General features: G+C 46.6%; 1 protein-coding gene across 9 annotated transcripts in view; it reads right to left on the reverse strand.

Moving 5' to 3' along the window:
- The window catches only part of RBFOX2 (RNA binding fox-1 homolog 2), a 2020637-nt gene that overhangs the window by 433480 nt on the left and 1573318 nt on the right, over positions 1-13839 (reverse strand). For all 9 annotated transcript variants that reach the window (XM_044075312.1, XM_044075315.1, XM_044075291.1 and 6 more), the window contains one exon: positions 9700-9753. In XM_044075312.1, the coding sequence (XP_043931247.1) occupies positions 9700-9753 (54 nt within the window). The remainder of the gene's footprint in view (positions 1-9699; positions 9754-13839) is intronic.

Raw genomic sequence — 13839 nt, forward strand, 5'->3', positions numbered from 1 at the left:
CAAGACCCCTTGCCCAGCATGGGAAGGAGTTGTTGTAACGTCAGCATTTTGAACTTTAGCACAATGAGAAAGGTATTTAGAGTAGACAAGTCCAGTATAGGCCTCCATTTGTTTTCCTTTCTTGGAACAAGGAACAGTCTTGAATAGAATCCCTGGCCTTGTTCCTGGGGAGGTACCTTTCCTATTGCTTTTATACTTAATAGCTTTGAAACTTGAATGAGTGCCTCTGCCCTTTGATGGTGTGGCAGGTTTGGCATGCCTTGTCTTGTAGGTAAAGTATGGAAGTGGAATCTGTAACCCTTGTCTATTAAATCCAGAATCCAACTGTCCTTGGTTAAGATATGCCAGTTCTTTGAGAATAAAGATAATTTTCCGCCCAAGGGTGCTTCTCTCTGAGCCCTTGTAGGCGGTATGAAAGTCAAGTCATTGTGATTGTCCTTGTGGTGCAGCTGGACTGGCTGCAGCACTTCTTTGATTTGTAGGTTGCCATTGGCGTCCCCTGTAGGAGCCTCGGTATTGACCTCGGCCACGCCTGTTCTTTCCCCTTTGAAACTTGTCCGAGTCTGGGAAGGACCAATTCTTTGAAGGCCAGTTTCTACTGAATCTGGGTGGCTGAACCTGGAGGAAATCCTCAACTGTCTGTACTGACTTAGCTTTTTCCTCAATGGACTTCAACACATCTTGTGCATTAGCGCCAAAAAGCTTCTGTTTTTCCAGAGGTGCATCAAGTAACTTTACTTTGACATGGTCTGGCAGTGGCTGATCTTTTAACCAAGCATGTCTACGTATCACAGCCCCAGTCATAGCTGCCCTACATGAAGCTTCCAATGCATCATAACCACACTGAAGAAAATGATTGTTAACCTGCTGAGTGTTATGTATGTGATCCTGCAATGCCTTTCTGTCAATAGGCTCAGGAGAGGCTAACTTTTTCTGTAAATCATCCAGTAAAAAATCCTGGTACTGAAACATATGAAAAAGGCAGTTAAGAGACCTCATGGCTAGGGTGGTAGAGGTATAAACTTTTTTACCCCATCTCTCCATAGACCTGGCTTCCCTATCCGCTGGCAAAGGATTCTTGGCAGTGGAGGTAGCCACTCCCTTGGGACCCTGTGAAATGGTTTCTAAATCCACGGTGTGGTCCTTAAAGAGATGTTTGTGAGTGTCAGGGACTCTAATATCTGTCTGGCTTGACAGGAGCAGGGGGGAGAGAGCCAGGGTTAGCACTGGAATCGGAGAAAACATCATCCAAAACATCCATCACAGGAGGAATAGCTAAAGGTCTGTGCTGGGGAAGCTTTAGGAAGGTACGGAGCCTTTTCCTGGAATCAGAGAATTCCTGACCCTGCCACTGGAAATGTTCCCTCATTGAGTGCAGGACTTCACCAAAAGAGAAATCCTCTGGAGGAGAGGCAGAGGGAATTGCTTCCTCAGCATCAGAGTCCTCATAGGCCTGGAAGGATTCTTCTTGAATATCTGAATGCTCAGAATCCCCAGAGGCCTCATCTGAAGAGAGGTTTTCAGTCTGCTCAGTTCTAGGCCTTTTCTCTGCAGGAGGCTGAGAACTTCTGTCTGGGTGAGGCTGAGACCCCCTGATGAGGGAAATAAGGTCTGCAGCAAGAGACATAATCTGTTTATCAGAAGAGGGGGCCTGGACAGCAGGTTTAGGATGGGCCTTGGCCTGGCTGGCGGCCTTAGCACGTGCAAAGGCCTTGATGGACATAGATACAGGAGGCCTAGCAGCCCCACGTGCAGGAGTGACCTTGTCCACCGGAATGGTGTCGGGTAAATCAAGAACTTCGGTATCCGGAGGAAAATCAACAACCGGCACCAGAGAGGTCTCTGGGACCGAAGGACTAGTTAATGCTGTGTCGTCGGCCTGGAGCGGCTGAATTACCACTTCCGCAGGGACCGAAGCACTAGCGGACAGTCAAGGAGTAGTATCGATGGAGAACGCGGGCCGAGGATGCCGGTCCCGGTCCTTCCGGTTTTTGGAAGATTGAGCTGTCGGTTGATCCGATGGCATGGTATATGCGAAGGATTCGCCAAAAAAGTCTTCAGCAAATTCTGCCCGGCGCCTGAGAGTGCGCTTATTAAAGCAAGCACAGGCAGCACAGGCCGAGACGTCGTGGTCTGGGCCCAGGCAAGGAAGACAGTAAGAATGGAAGTCCTTATGAGGTATTTGTTTACCACAAGACAAACAATTAACTTTCTCAATTTGTTCTGACATCGGCTGAGGCAAGAAAAAATGTTCCCCAACGGGGTACTTAGCTTTTAGATGACTTCGGTACTGAAAACACAAGAGCTGACCGACTGGCACTTGCGAACTGCTTCTGCTTCGGGCACCGCGCGGCAAGAAAGACTGAAGATGGCGTCGGCCGATGCCTTTATACTCCAGCCGTTGTGACGTCGGAGAGGAGGCGACACCAGCCGACGCCGGACCCAGACTTTGGAATTCGGCCGACCGAGGGCTGCCTGAGGCAGGACAACCCATATGTTATGACTGCAGTTGCATTCTTGAAGGACATCTGACAGTTCAGAGCCCTGATAGAAAGAGTGACTGAAGTATGAACTTTTTTCCCAAACCTACCATAATAGGTTTCTAGAGTAACTGGCTCTAGCCCCTATGGGTCCTGAGGTGACCACCCTCTGGATAGACAAATGGGTTTTTGAAAAGGTACTTGTGGGAATCCAGCACCCTGTAGAAAGTACAGTTTTGTACCTACCATAAATGTAGATGTCCGAACTGGATAGCATCTGCAGTCATAACAACTGGGTTGTCCTGTCGTCAGGCAGCCCTTCAGTCGGCCGGATTCCAAAGTCCGGGTCCGGCTTCGGCTGATGTCGCACTTCACCCGACGTCATCTCTGTTGGTCTTCGGGTATAAAGGCATCAGCCGACGCCATTTTCCTCAGTGTTTCTTGCCCCAGATGCCAGTTACCCTCTTGGAAGGCTAAAATTTGGATGAATGCCAATGTTTCCAAAAAGGTAGAAGACAAACACAAAAAATAAGTATGTATGTACATATATACAAACAAATACACCATAAGAGACTCCCCCCCCCCACCAGCTAGCTATTAGGAGGGTAAACACCCTAGGAGTACCACAGAGGGGAAGGAGGGAGGGTAATCCTGACTGCAGATGCTATCCAGTTCGGACATCTACATTTATGGTAGGTACAAAACTGTACTATGTCCTTCATGGATGCATCTGCAGTCATAACAACTGGGTAGAATACCATAGCCAACTAGGGGAGGAGGAAAAACTAGATTATGGTGTGGTTAGGATCCCTTGCAGTACAGCAGTGGCAAACCCTGCTCGGGATCTAGAATAGAGAGGTAAATTATAATGCTTGGCAAATGTATGCACGGAGGTCCAAGTAGCCGCCTCAATAATGTCTTTGGTTGCCACTCCTCGTAAGAAGGCTGTGGTAGTGGCTGTTGCCCTTGTAGAATGAGGCCTTATGTTCTGTGGAATTGGTTTTCCATGGAAGGAGTAACAGAATCGTATGCAATTTCCTATCCATTTGGAGATTGTCTGTTTGGAAATAGCTTTTCCTTCTCTTCCTGTTGCATAGGCTACAAAAAGCTGGTCAGTTTTTCTGCTACTCTTTATTCTGTCCAGGTAGTAGCGTAGCTGTCTATGTACATCCAAGGTGTGTAGTATTCTTTCCCCTCTGTTTTGTGGGTTGGGAAAGAAAGCAGGTAGGTGGATTGCCTGGTTTAAGGACACTCTGGATACCAACTTAGGCATAAATGTAGGATTAGTCCTCATGGACACTCTATCTTGGTGGAAGATTAGGAAGGGCTGTACTGCCATTAGGGCCTGAAGTTCAGAAACCCTCCTTGCTGAGGTTATTGCCAGAAGGAAAGCAGTTTTCCACGATAGATGCTGTAGGTCTGCTGTTGCTGCTGGTTCAAAAGGTGCGAGTGTCAACTTTTCTAGCACAAAGTTCAAATCCCAAGCTGGCAATGGTGGTTTCCTTGGAGGTTTTACATTCTTGATTCCTCTGAGGAACTGCCTGAGTAAAGGATGAAAAGACAGGTGGATCAAAACTGTATTCTGCTGATATAGCTGATGCATGTATCTTGATGGAGGAATAGGACAGGCCTGTATGTAGAAGCTCTGCCAAGTACTCCAGAATGTTAGCCATATCTATATTTGACACATCTTTTCCTCTTTCAGTACTCCAAATGACAAACCTTTTCCATTTTCCTGCATAATTCCTTCTTGTTGAAGGTCTGCGGGCTTCTAGGATAATGTCCTTAACCCTTTGGGAAAGTTCTGGATTAGTTGCTGCTATGTGATGTTCCATGCAGTCAGTTGCAACGTTTTTAGGTTCGGATGCATGATGCTGTAGTTGTTCTGAGTTAACATCAAAGGCATCAGGGGTATTGACCACAAGTTGTTCCGAGACATGCTCCTTAGCAATGGGTACCAGTGTTGTCTTGGCCAGTTTGGAGCTATCAGGGTTATCCTTGGACGTTCCTCCTTTATTTTTAGTAATACCTTGTGTATCAAGGGAAGAGGAGGGAATACATATGCTGTTAGGCCTTTCCAGCTGAAGGAGAGCGAATCCACTTTCCATGCCAGTGGGTGGAATGTCCTTGTGCAGAATTTTTTGAGCTGGTGATTGAGAGGGAAGAATAGATCTATCTGAGGCATTCCCCATTTCTTTGAGATGGTCTTGAAGATGTCCGGATGTAGCATCCATTCGTGGGCATCCGATGTGGTTCTGCTTAAAATGTCTGCTAGAGTATTCTCCTTTCCCGGTACAAACATTGCCTGTAACTGGATGTTGTAGCTGAGTGCCAGGTTCCAAATCTCCAAAGTCATTCTGCATAGGGGGTATGAATGAGTGCCTCCCTGTTTGTTGATGTACCACATGACTGTGGTGTTGTCTGTCCTTATCAAATGGCCTTCTTTGAGAAATGGTCTGAAGTTTTGGATTGCCAGTTTTACTGCCAGCATCTCTTTTAGGTTGATGTGCAGGTGAAGTTGATCCTGGGTCCACAAACCTTGCACGCATTTGTCCAGCATGTGAGCCCCCCATCCTAGGTCTGAGGCGTCTGTTGTGATGGTCTGATTTGCTTGACAGCTGCGAAAGGGTAGTCCCGGGTTTGACTGGCATGCTTGAGCCCACCATAGGAACTCCTGTTTTAAGCATGGAATTAGTGGAATTTCTGCTTCTAGGCTGTGACTGCGTTGAGACCATAAATTCTTTAGGTACCACTGTAGTTTTCTCATATGTAGTCTTGCATGTGGGACCAAGATTATGCATGATGCCATGAAGCCCAAGGCCTGCAGTACTTTTCTTGCTGTTAACTTGTTCTGTTTTGTTAGAGCCAAGAAGTAAAGAGGGAGTTCTTTTTGTTTTTCTGCAGTTAGGAATGCCATTTGTTTTACTGTGTCCAATTCTGCGCCCAAGAATGTCCTTGTTTGGGATGGTATCAGCCTTGACTTTTGTAAATTGACTGTGTATCCCAGTGCTTGTAGCAAGTAAATGACCCTTTGTAAATCTGTTGTCAGCTTGCTTTTGTTGTCCCCTTGTAGCAGGCAGTCGTCCAGGTATGGGTAAATTTGGATTCCCTGTAGTCTGCAGTGGGCGATTACTGATGTCAGGCATTTTGTGAATACTCTGGGCGCAGTAGATAAGCCAAAGGGCAATGCTGAGAATTGATAATGCTCTGATCCTGCAAGAAATCTGAGGTATCTTCTGCAGATTGGTCGAATGGGGACGTGCAGGTATGCCTCCTTGAGATCTAGAGTTACCAGCCAACACTCCTTGCCCAGCATGGGAAGAAGTTGCTGTAGGGTCAGCATTTTGAATTTTGGGACAATGATGTATGTATTTAAGGTGGACAGGTCGAGAATAGGTCTCCAACTTTTTTCCTTTCTTGGAACTAGGAATAGTCTGGAGTAGAATCCTTTTCCTTGTTCTGTAATTGGCACTCTTTCCACAGCTCTCATCTTTGCTAATTGCATTATCTGTTGTAGAGCTTCTGTTTTTGATTTGGAGGTAGGTTTGGTATTCCTCTTTTGACTGGTAAAGTGTGGAAGTGGAACCGGTAGCCTTGATCTATGGTTTGCAAAATCCACTTGTCTTTTGTGATGTAGTGCCAGTTTTTCGAAAATAAGGTTAATTTGCCGCCTAATGGAGCTGCTATTTGTTCCCTGGTAGGCGGATTTAGAGTTAAGTCACTGCGATTGTGTTGTTGTAGTGGCAGTGGTTGTGTCTGTGCCTCTGTTATTACCTTGCCACTGTCGTCCTCTGTAGGCACCTCCTCTGGATTGGTTTCTGCCTCTGGGACGTCTATTCCTGCCCCTTTGGGATCTTGTGGAGTCAGGAAAGGACCAATTTTTGGCAGGCCAGTTCCTGGGGCTGAACCTGCAAGAAATCTTTAACTGTTTGAACAGATTTTGCCTTTTCTTCCATTTTCTTCATTACCTGCTGGGCAGGTGTACCAAACAAACTGGTCTTATCCATAGGAGCATCTAATAACTTAGCTTTAACATGATCCGGTAAGACTTGTTCCTTTAGCCATGCATGTCTTCTTATCACTGTGCCAGTCATGGCTGACCTAAATGAAGCCTCCAGTGCATCATAGCCACATTTTAAGGAATGGTTACTAACCTGTTGTATGTTATTTACCATTTCTAATACATATTTCTTATCGACAGAGTCATCAGAGGATAGCTTTTTAGTTAACTGATCAAGCATAAATTCTTGGTATTGTATCATGTGAAACTGACAGTTTAAAGCTCTAGCTGAGAGAGTAGCTGAGGTGTAGACTTTTTTTTTGCCCCATCTATCTAAAGACCTGGCTTCCCTTTCAGAAGGAATAGGGTTTTTTGCTGTGGCCGAGGCTACTGCCTTAGGACCCTGGGATATAGTTTCGGGGTCTGCAAGAGGGGCCTTGTAAAGGTGATGATGAGTGTCTGGTACCCTGTAGAATCTATCTGGTTTGGCAGGGGCTGGAGGTAAAGAGTCTGGTGCAGAGCAGACATCATTAAAGGCATCATCCACCACAGAAAGGACAGGAGGAATAGCTAAGGGCCTGTGCTGTGGAAGATGCAGAAAAGTCCTAAGTCTTTTTCTGGAATCTGAGAAATCCTGCTGCTGCCATTGGAATTGCTCTCGCATGGCATGTAAGGTTTCCCCAAAGGAGAATTCTTCTGGTGGGGAAGCAGCTGGAATGGATTCTTCAGCATCTGAGTCTTCATAATTGGAGAAAGGAGCCTCTGGCTGGTCTGTTATGTCTGAGTCATCGGCTGAATCATCAGAGGACACAGGCTCGGGGGCCTCTGCCCTAGGTCTCTTCTCTGGGGGCTGAAAAGCCCTGTCTGGGTGGGGTTGAGATCCCCTAATCAATGATATTAAATCTTCTGCCAGAGTAAGCATTTGTGAGCTAGATGTGGGCCTGGTTGTAGGGGGTTTGACAGGCACTGCTTTAGTAGATTTGGCTGCTTTAGCCCTGGCAAAGGCCTTAATGGACATGGCTGCTGGGGGCCTAGCAGCACCACGTGCTGGGGTAGAGACATCCAAGGGAATGGTGTCTGATAAGTCAGTAGCAACCACCGTAGTGGATAAGATTTCTGAGGCCGATTCAAGTGAAGTAGCAGGAGCCTCAGTGGTAGTCATAGATTCAGCTGTACTTTGATCAGTTTTCTCGGTTTCGCCGAAACCGAAACACTCCGGTTTTGCTTAACCATGGTTTCGGCCGAAACCGTGGACCGCGAGTGTCGGTCTTTTTCTTTGCGTTTTTTAGTGATTTGGGAAGTCGGAGGATCCGACGGCATAATATACGCAAAAACTGAGCCGAAAAACTGTTCAGCAAACTCCGACCGACGCCTAAGCGTACGTCGGTTGAAAGAAGCACAGGCCGAACAGGCTGCTACGTCGTGGGCTGGGCCTAAACAAGGCAAACAGTAAGAGTGGAAATCTTTATGAGGTATTTGTTTCCCACAAGTTAAACAATTATTTACTTTTTCTGACATCGGCTGAGGCAAGAAAGAGTCCCCAACGGGGTACTTAGCTTTAGAAGTCTTCGAAGTAGTAGTAATCTCTGGATCCGACCGACCGGCACTTGCGAACAGCTTCTGCTTCGGGCGCCATGCGGCAAGAAAGACTGAGGAAAATGGCGTCGGCTGATGCCTTTATACCCGAAGACCAACAGAGATGATGTCGGGTGAAGTGCGACATCAGCCGAAGCCGGACCCGGACTTTGGAATCCGGCCGACTGAAGGGCTGCCTGACGACAGGACAACCCAGTTGTTATGACTGCAGATGCATCCATGAAGGACATCCTGTCTGGCTTACAATGGGCTGGTGGAAGAGAGTCAGGATTCAAGGAGGAATCCTGAAGACATCCTCAACCACCTCTAAAATGGGAATAGCAAGAGGTTTGTCCTCTGGCCTTTCCAGGAACTCCCTCACTCTCTTTTTTGGCAGAGGGTATTCCTGTGCCTCCCACTGAAAATGATCCCTCATAGCATGGAGTCTCTCTCCAAGGGTGATATCGTCTGGTGGAGGTCGAGGGCAGATTCTCCTCTGAATCCTCAAAAGATGAGAAGATCCTTCATCAAAACCAGATCCATCTAGGTCCGAATCCCCATCATATTCAAAAGGGTCTGAGAAGGCTTCGGAAGAAGGGCTCCTTTTCCTTTTACCTGGGGAGGCTCATCTAGACCTATGAGATCAGATCTTCTGCTAGTCTAATTCCTGTTGGTATCTCAGAGAAAGTATGTTGGAAGCCCTAGGCTAGAGCCCTGCAACAGTACTTTTCTTAGGTGTTGCTTTGGCGTTGGCCTAGGGATATCCAACATCCTGACAACCTATCTCTAGAATAAAGTTGAACCGGTGTAGCCAAAGCCACAAAGTGTCACCAGGAAAAGAGCACTCTTCAGAAGCCAAGGCTTGCTGTGTGCCCCAGACCTAACAGACAAGCTGAAAGCAAGGGCCTGTGCAGAAGCAGAGGGACCAGACAGCATGCTGGATTCTGAATGGGTCTTGACAGAAGCCTGTGGTACTACCTCAGACAGAGAAGGAGGCTGTGAAAGTGCCTTGGCCTTGTTCAATAATCACAAGCCTAGAGGGAGAGACAGGGACTAGTTACTGTCTGAGGGGCCTCGGGACAACTGTCAGACACCATCAGACACTGATGAGAAGATTCAAGACTAAGGAATCTAGCTACAATCTCAGCCTTACGTCCAAATTGTCCTAGATGGGCGCAAAAGCGGCAACTAGGAATGTTGTGATCCAGGTCCGAGCAGGTGACACAAAGCAAGTAAAACCTGTGCGTGGTATTTGCTTACCACAGTCGAGACAATTTACTTTATCAGACATGCATTTACAGCAAAAGAAAGGAGTTCCCCAATGGGGTATTTATCTTTCTGACCACTTCTCTCTGGTGCAAACCAACAAACACTATTTGGGCTCCAATGGCAAGAAAAGACTGATTTCATTATGTAGGTTGCCTCCCTATATACCCAAGAATACTGATGTCGGTTAGGGCATTCACCAGCCTTAGGAGGAGGAAAGAATTTCTCTGGTAGTTAGGCTGGCCAAGGGCTTTCACGCCAGGAAATCCCACAAGTCTGGACTGCAACAGTGAAACACGAAGAACATCTACCAGTACCTGTGTATAGAAAGAATGTCAGATTTTGAATAATGACAACAAATGAAATTAAGGCACTTACCTGCATAAAGCTCTGGGCCATAAACTGCTCCAACCACAGGACTCAGTTTCCATCCTGAAACAAAACAGAAGAGCGTATAATATTAAGACAAAAGTTAAAAGTACTATAATGTTATTACCGCTTACAAAGATTTACTTCACCCTGCCTCCACTAACACAGCTCCACTTGTATCCTTATCTGAATACAAAGCCCCCATTCATAATCCTTTTTAGTTCAAGCTCATCCCAGAAAGTACAAATCTTTTCTCCTCCTACCTTCTGTATCAGTCTTCCTCAGGTTGATGCACAGATTACACTAAGACTAACACCAGTTTTTCTCCCAAAGACTGCACTGGCACAGCCCCGAATACTTATGCCTGCTCTGGTACCTGTTGGTAATACCTACCTTTTTGGCAATGTAAACTTCTAGAAAAATTACCCTTATCCTTTCAGTTTCTCTCCTCTCTTAATTTATGCATATTATCATACCGCTTTTCTCAACTAACCTACAAACATTATGTACTGTCAACAGCTATACATAGAAGTTATGTCCTTACCATAACGTTCCATGTGGAGTGTTCATCTCGCCTTTGTTCTTACACATGGGTTTGGAGCCAATCCTCGGCTCCGTGTCGGCCGCCTGCAAGCTCTGCATCGAGAAGAAGCTCGAGACAACCTAATACCCACAATCCCCCTCTGCCTTTACCTCAGATCTAGTTTGCAATCAAACCAGCAGCCAGAGAGAGCACACTCATGCCAAAAATTACATAATCAAGAATCTATATACATATATATATATATATATATATATATATATATATATATATATATATATATACACACATGTACATTATACAAATGCAACCACTGCAAATGCAGAAGGAGAATACTCCAGACCAGGCACCAAACTGAACGTTCTTCCTGAGGGTGGGAGAGTGGGAATGTAAGAACAAAGGCGAGATGAACACTCCACATGGAACGTTATGGTAAGGACATAACTTCTATATGTGAGAGTGTTCAATCTCGCCATGTTCTTACACATGGGTAGCGTCCCTAGCTCCATGTTCCTGAGGAACTCACGGGAGAACGTTCTTGAGCACAGTGGAACCAAAGGTTGCCCTATCCCTAGAAACCCTGTCCACTTTGTAATGAGAGATGAATGTATGCGGTTTAGCCCAAGTAGCAGCTGCACAAATCGTGTCTAATGGTAGGCGAGCTGCGTGAGCCAAGGATGTAGACACTGATCTTGTAGAATGTCCTTTAGGTTTGACAGATAAGGATTGATTTGAAGAATCATAAACGTATATAATACAATCAGTTAGCCATTTGGAAAGAGTTCGTTTAGTAACTGGCTACACCTTTCCTGCTGTCAGCAAAGGCTACAAAAAGTTGATCAGATTTCCTGTGATCCTTTGTTCTATCCAAATAAAACCTGAGTTGTCTATGGACATCCAATTTGTGTAACATATACTCTAACTTATTAGTGTGATTCTTGAAAAAGGTGGGTAATTCAATGGACTGATTAATGTTATTGGTAGAGCAAACTTTGGGGAGAAAGGATGGATTAGTGCGAAGAGAAACTCTGTCAGAGTGGAATATCAAATAAGGGTGTTTAATAGAAAGAGCCTGAAGCTCAGACACTCGCCTAGCGGATGTAATGGCTACCAAGAAGAGGGTCTTCCACGATAAAAACTTCAATGGGCAAACGGAGGCTGGCTCAAAAGGGGGCAACATCAATTTAGATAGTAAAAGGTTCAGATTCCAAGGTGACGTAGGAGTTCTAACTGGTGGTCTAATATGAAAAGATCCTTTTAAAAAGGCCTTACAAAGTCTGTGAGCCATAACAGGTACCCCACATTCTTCCACATGAAAGTTGGAAATGGCAGCCAATTGCACTCTTAAGGTGGCAGGAGAAGCTCCTTCATGGAACAATTCTGTTAAAAACTCCAAGATCTTGTTTAACGGAGCTATGACAGGGTCCAAATGATGTGAATTTGCCCAGAAGACGAAACGCTTCCATTTACTGGTGTAGGTCTTTGTAGTGGAAGCTTTATGAGAAGCCACTAGTATCTTCTGAACTGCCGGTGTAAGAGAATCAGACCTGGCTAAAAAGGGAAGCGGAGCAGCCAAGCTGCTAGATGGAGTGATTCGAGAGAGGGGTGAGGAACTCCTGACGAATGAGTCAGTAGATCTGGCTCTGGGTCCAGAATCCAAGGTCCCGGAATGCGGTGTTGCAACAGAAAGGGGAACCAAATTTGACGAGGCCAGAATGGGGCAATGAGGATTATCGTCCTTTGAAGGTTGTTGGCTTTCTGCAGAAACTTTGCAATCAGGGGAAAGGGAGGAAAAGCGTACAGGAGACCCGGGGGCCAATCGTGCACCAGTGCGTCCCTGGGGACTTCCCCTGGAGGGGGTAATAGGGCAAAGTAGCTCCTGCACTTGGCGTTCATTGGAGACGCAAAAAGATCGCAGGAAGGCTGGCCCCACTTGCGAAAAATCATCTTCGCAATTGACCGTTTGAGGGACCACTCGTGAGGCAACAGGATTGCTCTGCTCAGCCTGTCGGCTATGACGTTGGATGACCCCGGGATGTGCGTTGCGATCAGAAAGCGACCCGTGGACTCTGCCCATTGCCAAATTCTCATGGCCTCTCTGCATAGCTGATAAGACCTGGTTCCCCCTTGCTTGTTTATGTACCAGACTACAGACATGTTGTCTGTCTGAACTGCAATAGTCCCTAGAGGAAGAAGGGGAGCAAAGTGTTGCAACGCTAGAAACACTGCCCTCAACTCTAGAACATTGATGTGCAGATTGTACTCCAAATTGGTCCATTCGCCTTGGACTGTCTGTCCCTGAAAGATGCCCCCCCCACCCTATCAGGGAAGCGTCCGTGGTTACCGTCGCTGTCGGCGTGGGTAGCACAAATGGTCTTCCGCTGGAAAGGTTGCAAGTCTGAAGCCACCAGGTTAGGTGTGATTTGCATGTGTTTGTAATCAGAATTTCGTGTCTCAGAGGTAGCTGTTGGAACGACCATTGTGCAAACAGTAGCCATTGTAGAACTCTCATGTGCAGTCTTCCCAATGGTATCGCAATGAGAGAAGCTGCCATGAGACCCAAGACCTTCAGAACCAGCTTTGCTGGGGATTTTTGGATGACAGAAGGAGAGAAATGTGGCTTTGTAGTGAGGCTATCCTTTCTGGAGGAGCCTTAGAATTAAATGATGCGTATCTAATTCCGCTCCTATGAATAAGATATGCTGTGATGGCTGTAGTAAAGATTTTTTAAATTTACGGAAATTCGAGGTGAACACAAAGTTGTAGAGTGTAATCCCTGGCCTGTATCAGTTGGCGCGGGTGGTGGCAGAAAGGAGCCAGACGTCCAGATACGGAAACACCTGGAATCCTAGGCGTCTCAGATGAGGACGCTACCACTGCCATGCATTTGGTGAAAACCCTGGGGCTGAGGTCAGACCAAAGGGCAGGGCTCGGAACTGATAGTGACTGGCTCCCAGCCGGAAGCGCAAATGATCCCTGGACACCCTGGCCATTTTGATGTGGTAGTATGCGTCCTTCAGATCTATTGAGCACATCCAGTCGTCCTTCTGTAAGAATGGAAGGATCGATTGAAGCGTGACCATTCGGAACTTTTCTTTCTTGACAAAGGTGTTGAGGTTGCTTAGGTCCAGAATCGGCCTCCAGTCCCCTGTCTTCTTTGGAACTAAAAAGAACCTTGAGTAAGTTCCGAATCCTATTTGGTCTGCTGGGACTGGTTGGATGACTCTTTTCTAGCAGCTTTGAAATTTCTATAGCTGCTGGGTCTCGCAGATGGGGCGGCACATCTGGGAGTCTTTTCTTTGGAACGGGAGTGGATAGAAAGAGTATTCTGTAACCTCTGGTAACCACGCTTTTTACCCAGTTGTCTGTAGTAAGATTCTGCCAGGCCTGTGGGTATAAAGCTAAGCGACCCCCGACTGCCTCCAGAGCAGGACAGTCGGGCCTCCTCTCAGGAGTGCTGGAAGGGTTTTCCAGGGGGTGTATCCCTGTCACCCTGGTTTTGCGGACCCCCTCTGCCGCCAGGGTGGCGTCTTCCACCTCTGCCCCCTCCTCTGCCTCTAGAGGGGGCATCACCCTGTGTGCCTGGGAAAGATCCTTGGGGTTTTCGA

This window comes from Protopterus annectens, chromosome 1.part1, assembly GCF_019279795.1.
Source record: "Protopterus annectens isolate FY-2018-M chromosome 1.part1, PAN1.0, whole genome shotgun sequence".
In the NCBI taxonomy this organism is placed as follows: domain Eukaryota; kingdom Metazoa; phylum Chordata; order Ceratodontiformes; family Protopteridae; genus Protopterus; species Protopterus annectens.